Below are 18,086 nucleotides of genomic sequence, written 5' to 3' on the forward strand. Positions count from 1 at the left end.
TTTGCATATTGTTGGAATTGTTAGTGGGGGGACCAATTAGTGTGTGGCAAAAAGAACAACAACTAACTAATTAATTAATTAACATTTAAATAACATCTAATCAAGACCTAAAAATAGTAAAGGAATTGTTAGACATCCTGAAAAAGACATACTCATATGCTTAATCATGCCAAAATCCTTTTCAAAACAGCATCATAGTATCTATCATCTATCATGAGAAAAATATAAATATGAACAAAGAAGAATTTGGTTATGGTCCCCTCTTATAGTCAAAAGGACTAGCAAGGAGTAAGGGGCATGGACTGTTTCACCATGCCTCAACCCCACCAAGAAAAATATTTATACTATATAGTAATATTTACCTAGGTCCACATTTTTTAATTCATATTTCAATAATTTAATTTAACCACCCCACCCTGGCTTTGAAGGCGGGGGGAATTAATTTATTTCAGGTAAAAGTACAGCTCCAGTATGGCAGAAAAGTGCTCTTACCAAATGGAGCATTAAATTTTTTTATTCGTACTAATACATAAAAGATTGGTCATGAATATTTAGAATTGTATGTATTTGATCATCATAAATATAAAATTAGAGTTGTGTTTTAAAATTTTGTGAGTGATATAGAGAGAAAATAATAGATAACTTTTTCATATTTTTAAAAATATCTTAAATTCAAATTTAAAGTTGAATTATTTAATATCACAAATAAAATTCTACATCATTTTTATAGTACTATTTTTTTTATATTGCAAATTAAATATATCTTGGCTTTTGTTATGGATAAGATGAGGGAAACGATACTAAGATGATTTGAGTCTATAAAGAAGTGTGCTAACGCCCTAGTGATCAGAAGGTGGGAGAGATTGATTGTAGGGGTACGCGGAAAGGTAGAGGTAAGCCAAAAAAATATTGGGGGAGGGGGGATGATTAGATAGGATATGACACAACTTTATATTACTGAGTATATGAATCTAGATAGAAAAGAGTGGAGATCGTGTAGAAGGTTAGTAGAGGACTAGTCGTACTCTTATAGTTATTGTTGTAGGTTGTTTATCACACTATTTTGTTATTGTTTTTCTTTAGAGTCCCAACTTCTACTCTTCAGGTATGCATTAGGTAAATTCCTACTGTGTAAATTATTTAGCTATTTTTATTACTTTCTTGTAGTTTTTACACTATTTTTTTATTATCTACTTAAGTTGAACGTTTTTCGAAAATAAAGTTTTAGCGTTTACCAGAAAACGATAATCTACCCTTTCCAGAGTTTTAAGTTATTTCACCGGATATGTTGATATTATTATTGGTTTTTAATTTTATTAAAAATAAAGATGATTACTATTTTTTAAGTAGAGTTAGATTTGCTTCTTCTCCCCTTTCAATTTGAATACTTTATATTTGAAGCTCCGTACTCTGACAATGACTACTGAAGGATGGGTAGCACATGCCTCCTGTCAAATCATAACTCTATTGGACGGCCACGATCTCCCGTACGATTCTCTCAGCGGCTGCGATCTCCTTTCTCCCAAACTTTCCTCTGATAACAGCAAGAAAGAGAGAAATGAGGCATTACTATTACCTCTCTTTTCTTTCTCTCTCTCTCTCTCTCTCTACTGTTATCAGGTCGACCTTGGTCGGGTGGGGTATAAAGAGACTAACAGCACACCTTTTCTCTCTCTCTCTCTCTCTTCAAAACTGATAGTGATATCAGAAAAAGCTGAAGTTGAGCTCAGCTTAGATTCTATCAACTTATTGAATTGAAGAAAAAGGGTATCATCACAATTTAATGGAAGTATTGGAGAAAGAGAAGTTTTTTTAAAGGACTTTTTGGTTAATGCATGTGGAGATTGTAAGGGGATCATATTCATAATGGGCAAGAGGTGGGGTATCTTGAAGATAGGGTTTCAGTTGGTTTTTGGAGTTGGAATTGAGGGTTTTGTGTAATTGAGTGGATAATTACATAGAAGGGTGTTGAGTGTATTAGTACTATAATTTTCTTAACATTTTTAAGGGAAGTGGATTTTAAATAAATAAATAAATAAATATATATGAAGCTTTCAACATCAGGAATGGGTCAGCAGGCTCATGAAGGAGGTATCTTCTACTTCTTTATACTTTTTCTTCCCTTGCTGTCTTCTCTTTGGGGGATTTTGGCTTTTTGTATATCACTGTCGGTATGTTTGTGTTACACTTTGTTTTTGTTCTAATAAGATAAAAGGAATATATGTTGATGATTTCCATATTTGTTGGTTAGTGAGTGAGATTATCTTAAGTATCTGTAATTAAGGTCAATTAAATTATTGCTGATGGATTTTTAATTCTGAAAGTAGAGAAAAAGTGTTTGAACTCAGAGCTATGGCATGCGTGTGCTGGTCCTCTGGTGTGCCTACCAACAGTCGGAAGTCGAGTTGTTTACTTTCCTCAGGGTCATAGTGAACAGGTCTTTCTCCTTCAATCACATTTCATTCTTTATCACACAAAGTGATACAATCTATTATTAGTCAAATTACTGATGCTCCCTTACTGGAATGGAGTGACAGGTAGCTGCAACAACTAATAAAGAAGTTGATGCACATATACCCAATTACCCAAATTTGTCGCCACAGTTGATCTGTCAACTCCACAATGTCACAATGCATGTGGGTTTCATCTGTTTTCCCAATTCTCTAGTGATTTACTATTTCCTATGCAAGTTGTATTAGGCGCATAGGTAATTGATTACTTGTCAAATTTCAGGCAGATGTTGAAACAGACGAAGTATATGCACAAATGACTTTGCAGCCCTTGACACCGGTACACCCGAGTGTTGCTATAAATGATTCTTAATAATATTGCCTTTTTTGCATCAACTACTTATGAATGGGGTCTCAAAAATACTCTGTGTTGGATTTCAGGAAGAACAAAAAGATACATATCTTCCTGTTGAGTTTGGAATCCCTAGCAAGCAGCCTACTAACTATTTTTGTAAGACGCTGACTGCAAGTGATACTAGCACACATGGTGGCTTTTCTGTCCCTAGACGTGCCGCAGAGAAAGTTTTTCCTCCTCTGGTGATTACTGATCCCATGGTTGTCATTTTCACTTGGCTCTAGTGCTATGCCTGACATTGTTGTCTTTTCTACTGGCACTCAGGATTTCTCGCAGACACCACCTGCCCAAGAACTAATTGCAAGGGATCTGCATGATGTTGAATGGAAGTTCAGGCATATTTTCCGAGGCAAGCTCTAGATGTTCTTTTCCTTATTGCTCTCTGTAGCTTTACATTGTTTAGAGTATCTTCAGCTGTAATCTCAAAGCCGGTGGGTGTTTTAACTCATGGAGCAAAAGCTAGACACTGTCATGAATTAGGCATGTGCTTCATCTCTGTTTCTGTTGCAATTTCCAATTAAATCATCCAGTTTGTTATTTTGTGTAGGGTTGTACTGTTGTTTCCCAGGTCTTGTTATTTTGTGTAGGGTTGTACTGTTGTTTCCCAGGTCATACATCCCTAAACTGTTATATTATTAAAAATGTATTGTGTCAGTGTCATATGTTCATGTGTGCGCGCATCTTATTATTCATTTGAGTGGGGAACAATGCCGAGAAAAAGGACTGACAGAATGTTATGAAAAATAAAAGAAGAGAACTTATAGCTTCCTTCTTTTGCTCTTTAATCTCCAACATTCTTTTTAATCTTGATGCGTCTAATTGTCTATCTATAATCCGGTTAGTACTTGTCAGTTTTTCTTTATCAAGATTCCTAAAATTGAAGTACACCTAGAGTTTCGATGATCATTTAGGGGTGGGCTCAGGCAATAGTATAGTTGTTTTCTTAGTGATGTGAAAGAGGATAAGGAATGGGATATCACTTCCTCTAGCATGTTGTATGATTTTCTCTCTATTTTAGGATGTGCCAAAATGTTTAACATCATTCGTTGATGACATTATTTTATATTACTTTCACAACTCCTGAAAATTTTAAATTCTTATACCTTCACATTTTAAACTTTGATTCGGTGATTCTTCAATCAGATATGTTTTGTCCACTATTACTCACACAAAAGTAAATTAAGTGACAGAAATAAAGTAGAATGAAATTGCACTAAAAAAATAAAAAGGTGAATGGATAGCCTAAGGTAGGGGCGGTGATGGATGGATTGCCTAGGGGTGGTGGTGGATGGATTGCCTAGGGGTGGTGGTGGATGGAGTATGGAAGCAGGATAAGTATATTAGTTAGTCCCTCTATCCCTAAATCAGTTTTTACACATTTCAGTGTTGCAAGAAGGTTAAGTAGGTGACAAAATCTAATAATTGTATGAAATTGCACTAAAAAATATAGGTGGTGGGTACATGGCCTAGGGTGATGGTGCATGGAGTATGGAAGCAGGATAAGTACTTTAGCCTAGTCCCTCTCTCCCTAAATCTTTTGTTTACACATTTCAGTGTTGCAAGAAGGTTAAGGAGTTCAATTTCCTTGTTATATTGGTGGCAAAAGAATACTACAGTTGTAAATCTACTTTATCTAGAAAGAATATTATAGTGAAAAATCTAAGTTTATGTTCATTTCTATTTCGCAACAACATACCAGTGTTCATTTCTGCTTAAGATTTAATTATTTAATTATTCATAAGATGTGCAAGAGTAGGGCGACTAGACCAGATGAAAACCCAGTGGAATTTGAAAGAACATAGGCAGGGTGGTTTTGGAGAGGTTGATTGAGTTGCTTAATGTCATTTTTAAGGCAACAAAAATGCTTGAAGAGTGGAGGTGGAGTATAATGATTCCATAGTATAAGATCAAGGGTGATGTTAAAAATTGCAACAATTATAAGGGGATCAAGTTGTTGAGCCACCCTATGGAAGTGTGGGAGAGAGTGGTGGTGTTGAAATGAGGAAGGGTGTGACTATTTTCGAGAACCAATTTGGATTCATGTCGGGTGTTCTATTCTAGAAGCCATTCATCTTGTGAGGAGACTGGTGGAGTAATATTGGGAGAGGAAGAAGGAGGGATTTACACATTGTGCTCATTGACCTAGAAAAGACATACAACAAAGTGCCTGGGGAGGTCCTAGGGAGATGCTTAGAGGCTAGAGATGTTCTTGTGGCTTACACTAGGGTTATTAAGGACATGTAAGATGGAGCTAAGACTCATGTAATGACAATGAAAAGAGACTCAGAGCACTTCCAATCACGATGAGATTGCACCAGGGATCGACTCTTAGTCCATTTATTTTTTCCTTAATGATGAACTGGCGCGGCATATCCAAGGTGAAGTGTCATGGTGTATGTTATTTGCAGATGACGTAGTATTGACTAACAAGATTCACGTCGAAGTTAACACTAACCTGGAGGTTTGGAGACAGACCTTAGGGTCTAAAAAGTTCAAGTTGAACAGGACAAACTGTATACTTGGAGTGTAAGTTTGATCACATATCACACGAGGGTGGTGTGGAAGTGAGACTAGATACAAAGGTCATCCCAAGAGAGACGGTTTCAAGTATCTTCAGTCCCTAATTCAGGGCAATAGGGAGGTCAATGATTATGTAACACATCGTATTAGTGCAGGGTGGATGAAATGGAGGCTCGCCTCGAGAGTCTTATGTGATAGGAATGTACCACCTAAATTTAAAGGAAAGTTCTACAAATTGGTGGTTAGGTCGGTTATGCTGTATAGAATAGAGTGTTGGCCAGTTCAAAACTCTCATGTCCAAAAGAATAGTGTGGTGGAAATAAAGATGTTGAAGTGGATGTGTGGTCATAGTAGGAGAGATAAAATTAAGAATGAAGATATTCGGAATAAGGTGGGAGTGCTCTTCGTGGTGGACAAGATGAGAGAAACAAGATTGAGATGGTTCAGACATGTGAAGAAGAGGTGTGCAGAGGCCTCATTGAGGAGGTGTGACCATAGTGGGTTTTAGGATAGGTAGAGATAGGCTAAAGAAGTATTAGAGAGAGGTGATTAAATAGGACATTACACAGTTCAACTTTTCGAGGACATGATCTTAGATTGTCATGAAGGTCGCGGATTAGGGCAAAAGGTTAGTTTGTAGTTGAGTGTTGTTTCATTTTCTAGCAGGATAGGTTGGTTGCATTGTACCCGTTTCTCGGTTTATTCCAGTAGTAGTAGGATTTGTCTTGTAGTTGGCATGTCTTGCCACTTTTGCTACTTATTACTCCCTCCGTTTAAAAAAGAATGACCTCCTTTCCTTTTTAGTTAGTTTCAAAAAGAATGACCTCTTTCCTTTTTTGGTGACATTTTAATTTCAGCTTTCCACGTGGCATGTTTAAGGCCACAAGAATAAAGGGCAATTTAGTACATTTGACATAACTTTAATTTAGGACCACAAGATTCAAAAGTCTTCTTTATTTTCTTAAACTCCGTGCCAAGTCAAACTAGGCCACTCTTTTTGAAACGGAGGGAGTATTTAATATGCTTCAGTTATCATATTAGTTGGTTATTGTTATTGGTCCTCTTTTGAATGCTATGTTTTGTTTTATCTATTATTTTGTATGTCCTCTTTACCTCTTCTCTTAGCTACTCTGATGTACGTTACTCGAGCTGAGGGTCTTTCGAAAATAGCATCTCTACGTCCTCAAGGTAGGGGTAAGGTCTGCGTACATCTATCCTCCCAAGACCCCCCTTTTGGGACTACACTGGGTTTGTTGTTGTCGTATTTAATTATTTAAACTCTTGGTACATGTAAACGATACATGTGAAACTTTATGGACTTATGCAAGCAATTTGATATATTGCTTCATTGATTCTTTTGTCATCCTAATCCCATTAACTTAAATTGGAACCTTTTTTCTTGGCCAAACACATACTCAATCCCTTTTACTTGCCCCTAAATTTCATTTTGGCACTTCAACTCAACCTTGTTTCATTTTAACCTTCCAACTCCATTTTTCATGTACCATTTAAACATTTTTAAGTTTTACCCCGTATAAGTGTTAAGCGTGTGTTAGACAGATATTGAAAAGGTAAAAAAACATCCAATTCAATAGTGCCTCGTATTTTTATTTTCTCTAGCTCATCTAGGTTTACTTGGCGTTCACATTAATTGTATCAATTTATCATCTCTAAGCAATATAAGAATATATATTAATTAGCTATATTCAATTGATTACACAATTTATTGCTCAGATCATTTAGTGACACAGGTTAATATAAACATTGAATTTATGTTACCACAAATATATCCATCTTTTTCAGTTTATGTGGCATCAACAAAATATTTGACATCATTTTGGTAATTATAAGTCGAAATTTTGATATTATATCGTTCTCCTCAATCTAGCTCTTTACTTATTATTTTAACATTTTATTATGTCCTTTATAACATAGATTGTAGAATATAATTGACATTTTATTTTATTTTATATAGATGAAATGAATTATATAAATTAAAATAAAAAGAATATTATCTTTAGCACAAAGAGAGTCAAATAAAAAAGGAGGTAGATGAAGAAACTGAATGGATAACTAAAATAGATAGAAGGAAAAAATGGGGTTGAAGAGAAGATAGAGGAAATAAATAGGGGAGAAAGTTGTTGAACAAATAAAATGCCGAATATTAACGATAAAAAGGATCTCTCATGCGCTTTAAAAGGTGAGTAATCTCACCAATCTGTCCAGTTAGCATTTTGTGTTTAAATGGTACATGAAAGATGAAGTTGGAGGGTTATAATGAAACTATATTGAGTGGGAGTGACAAAATGAAATTTAGAGACAAGTTAAAGGGGTTGTGTATGTATTTGGCCTTTTTTCTTTCTAAAATTTGTTTTGATAATTTGCTGGATAGAAGGACGATTCCTGGTTGGATGTGGAAGGAATGGTGTAATACGGTGTGTAACTGATAAATGTGTACCAAGTATGCTATCATCTGTTCATGTTTTCTCCTTTTGCCTGCAGGACAGCCTAAGCGGCATCTTCTTACCACTGGCTGGAGTGTGTTTGTTAGCGCCAAAAGGCTTGTTGCTGGAGATTCTGTTCTTTTCATTTGGTACTGTTTAACCTCCTCTTTTGACACAACTGTACATTTTTCTCATATTATTGCATCCAGCGTGACATTTCCCTCCAGGCTTTTTCTTGAGATAGTCGGTTCTGTGCAGGAATGAGAAAAATCAGCTCCTTCTGGGAATTCGACGTGCAGTTCGACCACAGACTGTGATGCCATCATCAGTCCTATCTAGTGATAGCATGCACATCGGATTACTTGCTGCTGCTGCTCATGCTGCTGCTACTAATAGCTGTTTCACTGTTTTTTTTAACCCAAGGTAGTACGTAACAGTACTCTCCCCTTGTGTTTTCATTTATATCTATTACCTCTTTTACTTTCGCTTACTGACTTGCTTATTTTGTTAGGGCTAGCCCATCCGAATTTGTTATACCTCTTTCAAAATACATCAAAGCTGTATATCACACTCGCGTTTCTGTAGGAATGCGCTTTCGCATGTTATTTGAAACTGAAGAATCAAGTGTTCGAAGGTATGGAATGAAGTTGTTTGATCTTAAGTTGAAAGATTTCCTTTTATTTCTTGATGTTAAATTTCCTCACATATTCTGTCTGAAGTGCTATATAAGTAGGCTTGTAGTTTCTTATTGATGTATTGGGCACCTGCTTTAAACTTAACTGCAGATTAGTTGCTTTTAAATATGTATCTTCTCCTATGTTTTGTTTCATCATGAATTATAGTTGGAGTATTAAGTCTAATTATGTAGAAATGATGAATTGGGATGACGGTGCACAATTATTGTTACGACCCAGGGGTACCCCTAGACGTAACACGGCGTACTTAACTCCGAAGGGGTCACATACAAGCCCTTAGCATATCATAAACATAAAAGTCATAGAATGATGCGGAATTAAAATTTTTCTTTACAATCGAAGTCTTTCATAAAAGAGAATGAGAGTCTAGACATTGTCTCATTTAGCCATCTAAATACAATCGAATAACGAATAGGGACACAGGGACACAACCCTTACAATAGTTCTCAAATGACATACTAAAGGAAACTACTAAGTAAAGATACTCGTCCTCGAATCTTGCGGACTCACCAACTAGCAAGGAGAATGACCTATTCCAAGCTTGAACCAATAGAAGACCATCTTCAAGAACCAAACCCTACACTTATAGAAAATGTAGAAATATGGGTTAGTACAAGAATGCACTAAGTATGGTAGCCATGCATAAAAATCATTGAAACATGCAAAAAGGGACATTTTAGTTGAAACCATGCTATATGCCAATTTGGAGATCTTCTTTGAAAGAGTTGGAGAACATCACTCATAAGGCAACTCATATATAGTTCATCATAGCACAAAGGATAACAACATAGTCATAAGCATAGTCTCCAATCATAGACATAGTGCAAATATCAATCATCACAAGACATAATGCACATACATAGTCAAATACCAAGATCATCTCATCATAATAGAATCATCACATAAGTAACCCTAAGTTATACTTGTGCCATGCATAAATAAGATCCCATAACCCTATCTACACTAAGTACCACTTTTAGGTCACCATCCTCATACTTGTCATACATTAATCTCATCCATAGTTAATACTCATAGACAAGGAAACATTCACATTCGTTAGCTCATGTCAAGGAAAATTAATCATAACAACAATCCAAATAGAGCATGCATTAATTCATAAATCATCATAATGTAATGGAACCACACCATGGCAACTCTCAAAGTCTACTTGTGCCATGTATGAGTGAAGTCCCATACCCTCACTCATACTAAGTAGATCTTCTTGAGGAGTCATTAATCATAGTTCATGTTTCATGTTCATAGTTCATTTACATAAGAGAAACACACCATGGCTACTCTCCAAATCTACTTGTGCCATGTATGAATGACATCCCATAATACCACTCATACTAAGTAGATCCTTTTGAGGAACCATAGCACATAACTCACTTTCTTGTTGATGGAGGGAAAATAGCCTTAACCGACATAGACCATGTGAGCTACATGGAATCGGTGTCGTGTAACCCCACACCGAAAAAGGGTGTCCTACTTGCCTAAGGTAGAACTAAATGTATTAGCTTTTAGGTGGATCCACTAGCTAAAGACCTATGTGGGCACATAGTTATGGGATAGGGAGATTGCTTCTAGAAACCCGACCTATTGTATTGACGGAGGAGCTTCCATCTCATGAGAATAATTTAGAGAACCCGGCCTCTTGTATTGACGGGAGGGCCTCTACCTCACTTTCCATATCCACTCGGTGCTAAGCATTATTTCCCAAAATTACTTGTTTAGTCTTAAATTGGATTTACATGTTTGAAGGAGTATTTTACCCTTCGTTCAACCCAACTCATAAAATAGCTCATAGATTCAAGTAGGTGAGAATGGACTTTCAACCTTAGAATCTTCATTAATATGTGAGGAAAACTTTCACATTATGATCATGTATTCTCATGAGAATGAACTTTCAATCAACACAATAGGATCATCATGGTCACGAACATATCATGCATAGAAATGTGTAAAGGTGCATATGAGAACTAGACTTTCAATTAACACCATAGATACATCATATTCATGTTCATGCATGGGGTGTGTGTGGGGTTGTCCTTTCAATGACACAACAACAACATTATCATCTTAGACACTTCACTCTCAAAGTGTTCATAAGGTATGTACATAATATCACAACCATGCATAATTCTCATATCTTGCACACAAGTATCATAGACCATATCAAATCAACACATCTAGCATTCATCATCTTAGACATGGACATAATTGTAATTCAAGTAGTTCATTCAATGCATGCATAAGGTCATATACTCATATTGTAGGTCATGTGGGTAAAGTCCTTCCACCATAATACCATATACAATTCAACATGCATAATAGCTTTCATCTTAAATGCCTCATCATTCATAGCTCATTCATATTAGCTATTACCCTTAAGGTCCTAGAAGTCATCTTCATATTACAAGCTTTACTCTCAACCATTACCTCACATGGTCATCATGTAAACCTAATTCTCAAGGTACACTAACCACATGCTTCATTCTTACTCATAAGCAATTCATGTCTAGGTGATCTAATCTAAGGCAATTCATCAACCTTAGAAGGTCACATCTAAACTCTCAATTTGCCTCTTTCATGACATATCCCTAGGCCACATCAATTTCACCTTTGAATCTTAGGTTAATCAAGTATACATGTAGAATCATACTAAAATCATGCAATCACATCATAATCTACTCACACCCAATCAATTGGACCAAACTTGCAACAACATTCTTTAATGTAAAGAAGGACCATAGCTAGGATTGGGGAACTCATGGATTCTTGAGAAAATCAAGTTGAAATTCATATAAAATCAGTAATACATTCATAAACAACCATAATTCAACCTTTAAAAGCAATTTTGAAAGGAATCCATGGGGTTGAGTTGAAACCATAGCTTTTGGGGATTTCTAGATTTGAGATAAAAGCTTTTGAAGGGACTCCTTGGGTGATAGCTACCCAAGGATGAAAACTACCATTGAAGATTCTTCATGAACTTTGGTAGGAAAGTTGAGTTCTTGAGCCCTAGCCTTCAATTCCTTCTTCTTCTTCTTCAATGGGGGTTTCTAGAGAGAGAATATTTGGAGAGGAGATGGGTCTTCTTTTAAAAGTGACTCAAATTGGAGGAATTTCAAGTCTAAAAAGGTTATATACTTATTGGGAAAAGAGTAGAACAATGTGGGATCAATTTTTGGAGGGATTACTAAAAGACCCTAACTTCAATTTTAAAAGCAGCCTGCTGCACTTTTTTGCTCGCCCTTTGGTCCTCCTTGGTTTGCCAAGGGCACTAGGCGATACGCCTAATGGACCCTTGGCTCGCCTAATTTTACAGAATGCTCCACCATGGAGCATTTCCCATGGGCGAGGAGGAGGACCTTTGGGCGATGCGACAAGTGGATTGGCGAGCCCCGACCTAGTTCGCCCAAAATTCCAGTAGCTAGGTCAAGGGGAGGCTGCCCACTAGGCGAGGGAGGTCCATTTGGCTGATCACCAATGGCCTTGGGTGATGGTGCTGCCCCATCGCCGAATGGTCCTTAGGAAAAATCGTTTTCCTTCACTTTTCTTAGGTAGTTTAGGCCCTTGCCCTCTTCATAGACCCTTACCCCATTCATTTTAGCTCTAGTTAAGTCTACACATTTCCGGAGTGTTACATTTATTACCCCTATGGCTTTCCATTGGCCATAGAGTTGTATATAATTTTTGTTTAATACTGGCGAAAACATAGTTGCATTCGGGTTTCAATTAATGAAATTGGTGGTTACTTCTGATAAATAAACCATTTTTTTAACCAATTAAACTAAAATTTTCATTGCTAGTAAGTTGGTGCCCGACCTTTGTGGGTGTCATTGAAATCTTTAACCTCTATATTTGTTAGATAACTCCTTTTTTTTGTTGATAAAACTGATAAGAGTTTATGGATATGTGGGCATAAACAAAAGCCCCTGCTCAAGAGGTATACCAAAAAGTAGAATACTTACAAGAAGAAATGGTTTTCAAAAAAATCACCCAATCTTCTATGGGATCTCATGGGTGCACCAAAAAAAGGAAAAGAAGGGATAAGAGGCTACTCTTAGCGGTAAATAATTCATTTCCATCTTTTCAAAAGCTTTGATGTTTCTCTCGCCATAGTAACCCACATAAGTGCTAATGGAGCAATATTCCAAGCCTTGTGCCTTCATCTCCGTCTGCCGCAATTCCAGCTAAACATCATCTCTTTTACAGTACTTGGCATCACCCATTGCACTCCAAACCAAGTAAGGATATCCCACCATAACCTCAAAACTAATCGGCAATGAAAAAGATGGTCAACATCTTCATTCAAATCCTTAGACATAAAACATCAGCTAACGTAAGTGCTCTGTCATTACAATAGATAATCTTATAGGTGGTTCTATCATTTTTCAGATACATGGGCACAATTACTGGGATTGGAGACTTAGATCCAGTTCGCTGGGCAAATTCTCACTGGCGTTCTGTCAAGGTAAATGGTGTATTTTTATTTTACCTTTAGCATTTCTCTATTTGCTATTCTTGTTCTTTTGTAACTATATCAGTTAACATAGTTTTCCCATTCATGTCTCAATTTTTGAAGGCTTTACACACTTTTCCTTTTGCGTCGCTTGGGGTTCGGGGGTGGTGTGGTGTTCAAGTCGAACCCACACATTGTGCGGGTTAGATCCTGCTCATGCCATTGAGTGGAATACTGGTTGGCTTGATGGTCTTACTTTTATCTTCATCTTTTTGATAGAAAGTCTTTTCTATTTTTTTTCCCACCCTGGTAGTTTCCCCAACTTTCATGCTATCAAGTTGAATATTTTGGACAAATTCCCAGTCTTCACCAATATATAGCACAAGTTTTGTCTACTGTATTTCTCCTGCTCGTGCTTGGATTTGTGAGGACTGAGATCTTCATTTTCTTGTGCTCAGAACCAAATTCTTTTTTATTGCATTGCTTACAATATTTCTGTAAGACTACTTTGAATTGCTTTCCTCTCTTTCTCTCTCATGTGTTTGCTTGCAAACCACCTCTGAATCATCAAACTAATGCCCTTTATATTATTTCTTCAATTGTTACCCATGGTTAACGTCTAGTTTTCTACTGCCAAATCACTTCTCACAGCCTTATGATATATGCCTTTGCTTATATCCAGGTTAAATATCTTTAATTAATTTTCTGCTGCTCGTGCTTGTCTCTCGTTAACTAAAGGATCAAATGCTTACCATTTATCAGCTATTCACATAACTTGAAATTTTAATAGTTTGGTGTCTGAATTACAGTACTCTAGTCCTCAATAAAAATAGTTTGGTGTCTAAATATCATCTGATGGTCGACTTCCATACTGCAACATCAAACTTTCTGTATCGTGTCAAGTTCTTCCTCCCACCATGTCTATCTGGCATATATGTGAATGTTAATTTGCACTGCAAGGTTTGTGCATTACTGCATTGAATATACTTGACTCACACTTACTGTCTATGTTGCTAAGACCCTTCAAAATCCTTGATGCATCTGTGGAGATCCCACACAATTGAGTGTGGTTGGAATCCGCACTGGATTTAGATGTTTGACCAATATAGATTGATTGGGTATTTTGGCTTAATTTTTGGGTTTATGTCACACACACACACACACACATATATATGTGTGTGTGTGTGAGAGAGTTTTCTATTATACGTGCTTATGAATAAAATATTAGGTGTTTATAAAAAAAATGTTCTTATTAGTTTCAATTAATTACTTTAATTAATCAAAATATATACTCATATATGCCAGTAATATGCATTTATTGTCCATGTCCCAGCACTCACACCCAAATCAGGTATCCACAGCTTAACTTCACATAGCTGCAGAAATCAGATATTACAAGTGCTTTGTTCCTTCTAATTTTAGTCTTTCAAATAGTTGTATGAAAATTATAATCTGCAGCAAGGAAATTACAGATCTCCAATCATATACTGTTTTGTATGGTGAAAAATGTTTGCTTTTGTTGCTAACACTTCATATTTACACAACAAATTTCTTGAAATTATAGGTTGGTTGGGATGAGTCAACTGCAGGAGAGAGGCAACCAAGGGTCTCATTATGGGAGATTGAGCCTTTGACTACTTTTCCGATGTATCCATCTCTTTTTCCTCTTAGGCTAAAGCGGCCCTTCTATCCAGGAACATCATCTTATCAGGGTATGGCACACTGCATGGTCATGTAATAAGAGAATTGAAGCTGTAAAACATATATTTTCTCTATTTTGGTAAAATTGTGAAGTTTGTAGTACAACTTGTCAGGAAAGAAAGAAAAAGAAAAAGTAATGGCCTATGTAGTTTTAGGGTCCGTTTGTTTGTGGAGGGATTAATTGTCTATCCCAGTATTAAATTTGGGACTACACCTGTGTTTGTGTTTGGTTGAGGGGATTACCTAAAACTTGGATAGATTTAATGTCACAATCATGGGATTATTTATCCCAGATAGGATGATATTTATAGTTATAATCCCAGGATAACCTGGTTTTGAACCAAACAACCCCGTCTCTTTTAACCCCCAATAGTTCTTCATCCTCTCTTCTCCACCCAAATAGCCATGATAGAAGGAATAAACACGAGTTTAAGCAGTATCATTGTTCAGATAGCAACCTATTCTCGTTCCTGAAGCTATACTAGTCATTTTTCTCCTTTGCTTTTGCAGATAGTAACAATGAAGCTATTAATCGAATGGCATGGCTAAGAGGGAATACTGGTGAGCTAGGACCTCATTCAATGAATCTTCAGTCTTTTGGCATGCTTCCTTGGATGCAACAGAGAGTGGATTCAACAATTCTCCCAAATGATATTAATCAGCACTATCAAGCTATGCTGGCTACTGGCTTGCAAAGTTTTGGGAGTGGAGATTTGATGAAACAGCAATTAATGCAGTTTCAGCAGCCTGTCCAATATCTCCAACATGCAAGTACTGATAATTCCATTCTGCATCAGCAGCAGCAGCAGCAAATAATGCAGCAAGCAGTTCATCAGCATATGCTGCCTGCTCAAACCCAAATGTTGTCAGAGAACCTTCAAAGGCAATCACAGCATCAATCCAATAATCAGTCAGAGGAACAGGCTCACCAACACACTTACCAAGAAGCATTCCAAATCCCGCACGACCAGCTCCAGCAGAGGCAACCATCAAATGTTTCCTCTCCATTTTTGAAAGCAGATTTTGCAGATTTGAACTCAAAGTTTTCAGCATCTGTTGCCCCTTCAGGCGTGCAAAATATGCTAGGTTCGTTGTGTTCTGAAGGAAGTAGTAATTCATTGAATATCAATAGAACTGGTCAGTCTGTGATCATAGAGCAACCGTCTCAACAGTCCTGGATGTCAAAATTTACAGAGTCACAACTAAATACGTGCTCCAACTCATCACCACTCCCAAGATATGGGAAAGATACTTCCAATCCTAGGGAAAATTGTAACTTGGATTCCCAGAATCAAGCGCTTTTTGGTGCTAATGTTGATTCTTCAGGGCATCTCCTTCCGACCACAGTGTCTAATGTTACTACTACATGTGCTGATATGTCCTTAATGCCACTTGGGGCTTCTGGATATCAGAATTCTCTATATGGTTATGTGCAAGACTCTTCTGAGTTGTTGCACAATGCAGGACAAATTGATCCACCAAATGCAACCCATACATTTGTCAAGGTGCTAGTGCTGCTGTTTAAGGTCGAATATTTCATTGGCATTTAGTTCATCTGACAATCATGTGAGTATTGTTTTTTGTCTATGCAGGTTTACAAATCGGGGTGTGTTGGGAGGTCACTGGATATCACCCAGTTCCACAGCTATCATGAGCTGCGACGGGAATTGGGGCAGATGTTCGGTATTGAGGGGTTCCTTGAAGACCCTCAAAGATCAGGCTGGCAGCTTGTATTTGTTGACAGGGAGAATGATATCCTTCTCCTTGGAGACGACCCATGGGAGTAAGTGTCCAGTTGTGGGAAGACTTAATATGTAACTTTTTCTTAAATTTCCACTATGACAGAAGGAAGACCACATGTTTTTAAACTTGTTCCTTGTGTCACAACTTTTTTATTTATGGGGTTGCTTTTTCTTGTTTAGCATTACCTTCACATGATTTATATCTATTCAGCCCTGTGGTAGTGTTCAATCTTTTCAGAAGTGGCTTTTCTTTAGTCCTATTATAACATTATAATCTTCTCTTTATTTCCCTGGCATGGTATTTTCAGGGCGTTTGTCAATAACGTCTGGTATATAAAAATCCTTTCACCCGAAGATGTGCAGAAGCTGGGAAAGGAAGAGCCTGAATCCCTGAACCGTGGAGTGGTTGAAAGGATGAGCAGCACTAGTGCTGATGATCGAGATCTTATTTCTGGAATGCCATCTCTTGGATCGCTGGAGTACTGATTGTTGTAATGCTTTAAAAGAAGAGGACTAATTCTGATTCTCGATCTTCTCAAGGGTCAGAAATTCAAATTTCTTGCCTCGTAACCTGGCTTCTTTAGCTTTCGTCTAATTGGTCCATCTCCCAATTGTATGTTGTATTTTGTATTTGGATCTAGCTGTAATAGGACTTGAGGCATCTTCCATTTGTATGGTGTAGTTTTCATTGTAATCCTGTTGTACAAGTTAGTATAACGGCTCAAGATGAGACGTGATTTATACTAAGAATCTCGAAAGTGTTAAAACTTGTTATTGCGCTTCTACCTTTCAGACAAAGAAGCAGTTGAGGATCTACATCTGGTCTTTCCTGTAGGCAAATGTTTCTGATGTTTTCATATTAGTTCAAGAATTTTTTGATTGATGCCAAGTCACCAAAAATTTATTTATTGGTAAGCCAGGGTAACTTGCAACAATAGATGAAGATTACTTGACAATGTGAAAGGTATTTTTATTCAATTAAGACTTGTAATGAATTTGTTAAAGAAACATGAGGATTAGTGTACTCCATTTCAAATTATTAAAGTTTCTTTTCTCTAACCATATCCATTAGCGGAGCTATTACACTCTACATTTTGTACATGTGCACCCTCTCTTTTTTGAATATTTTTCCTTCACCTCCCCAAACAATATCATGCCCTAAAACTGGAGGAGGGTGCGACTGGCCTCGATATAGATTGAATTGAGAAATCGACTATATAACAACTGAAACTGTAACACTTAGGTCGACTAGGCCACCTGTCACAATCATCTAGACCAACAAGGTCGCAACACAATAGAAACTGAAAATATAAGGTCAACATGTCATAATAAAACTATTTGAGCTACGGGAAGTCGACAAGATCATAAAATCAAATAGAACTAAAAGGTACATACACACACATCCACAAAAGCCTCTAAAAAAGTGACAAACTGAGTGCACGGGACATGGTCACGATTTACCCATACTGTACATTAAAACACAATACTATCAAAACCAAAACATGAATCCTAAAAAAAAAAGGACTGAATCTGAAATCCTAGTGCAACTGGGCATCACCGCCTTTACCTGCACCTACAACACAAATGCAGGCAAAAGGGCATTAGTACGAATGACATGTACTAGTACGTGAGACTGGAAGTTATAAACATAAGT

At 37.0% G+C, this 18,086-nt stretch overlaps 1 protein-coding gene across 2 annotated transcripts; it reads left to right on the plus strand.

Moving 5' to 3' along the window:
* The first annotated feature begins 1,565 nt into the window (after positions 1-1,565).
* On the plus strand, positions 1,566-17,248 carry LOC125848146 (auxin response factor 8-like). 2 transcript variants are annotated; one of them, XM_049527956.1, is made up of 14 exons: positions 1,566-2,091; positions 2,325-2,437; positions 2,538-2,636; positions 2,734-2,790; positions 2,892-3,047; positions 3,130-3,214; positions 7,888-7,978; positions 8,088-8,252; positions 8,341-8,463; positions 12,926-13,001; positions 14,554-14,701; positions 15,201-16,195; positions 16,283-16,473; positions 16,741-17,248. In XM_049527956.1, the coding sequence occupies exons 1-14, from the start codon at positions 2,046-2,048 to the stop codon at positions 16,916-16,918; spliced, it is 2,523 nt and encodes an 840-aa protein (XP_049383913.1). In that variant the 5' UTR covers positions 1,566-2,045; the 3' UTR covers positions 16,919-17,248. The 2 variants fall into 2 exon arrangements, with proteins under 2 accessions (XP_049383913.1, XP_049383914.1); XM_049527957.1 differs by having other exon boundaries at positions 1,610-2,091; positions 2,328-2,437.
* The last annotated feature ends 838 nt before the right edge of the window (positions 17,249-18,086 follow it).

The sequence above is a fragment of the Solanum stenotomum genome, chromosome 12 (assembly GCF_019186545.1).
Source record: "Solanum stenotomum isolate F172 chromosome 12, ASM1918654v1, whole genome shotgun sequence".
Lineage (NCBI taxonomy): Eukaryota > Viridiplantae > Streptophyta > Magnoliopsida > Solanales > Solanaceae > Solanum > Solanum stenotomum.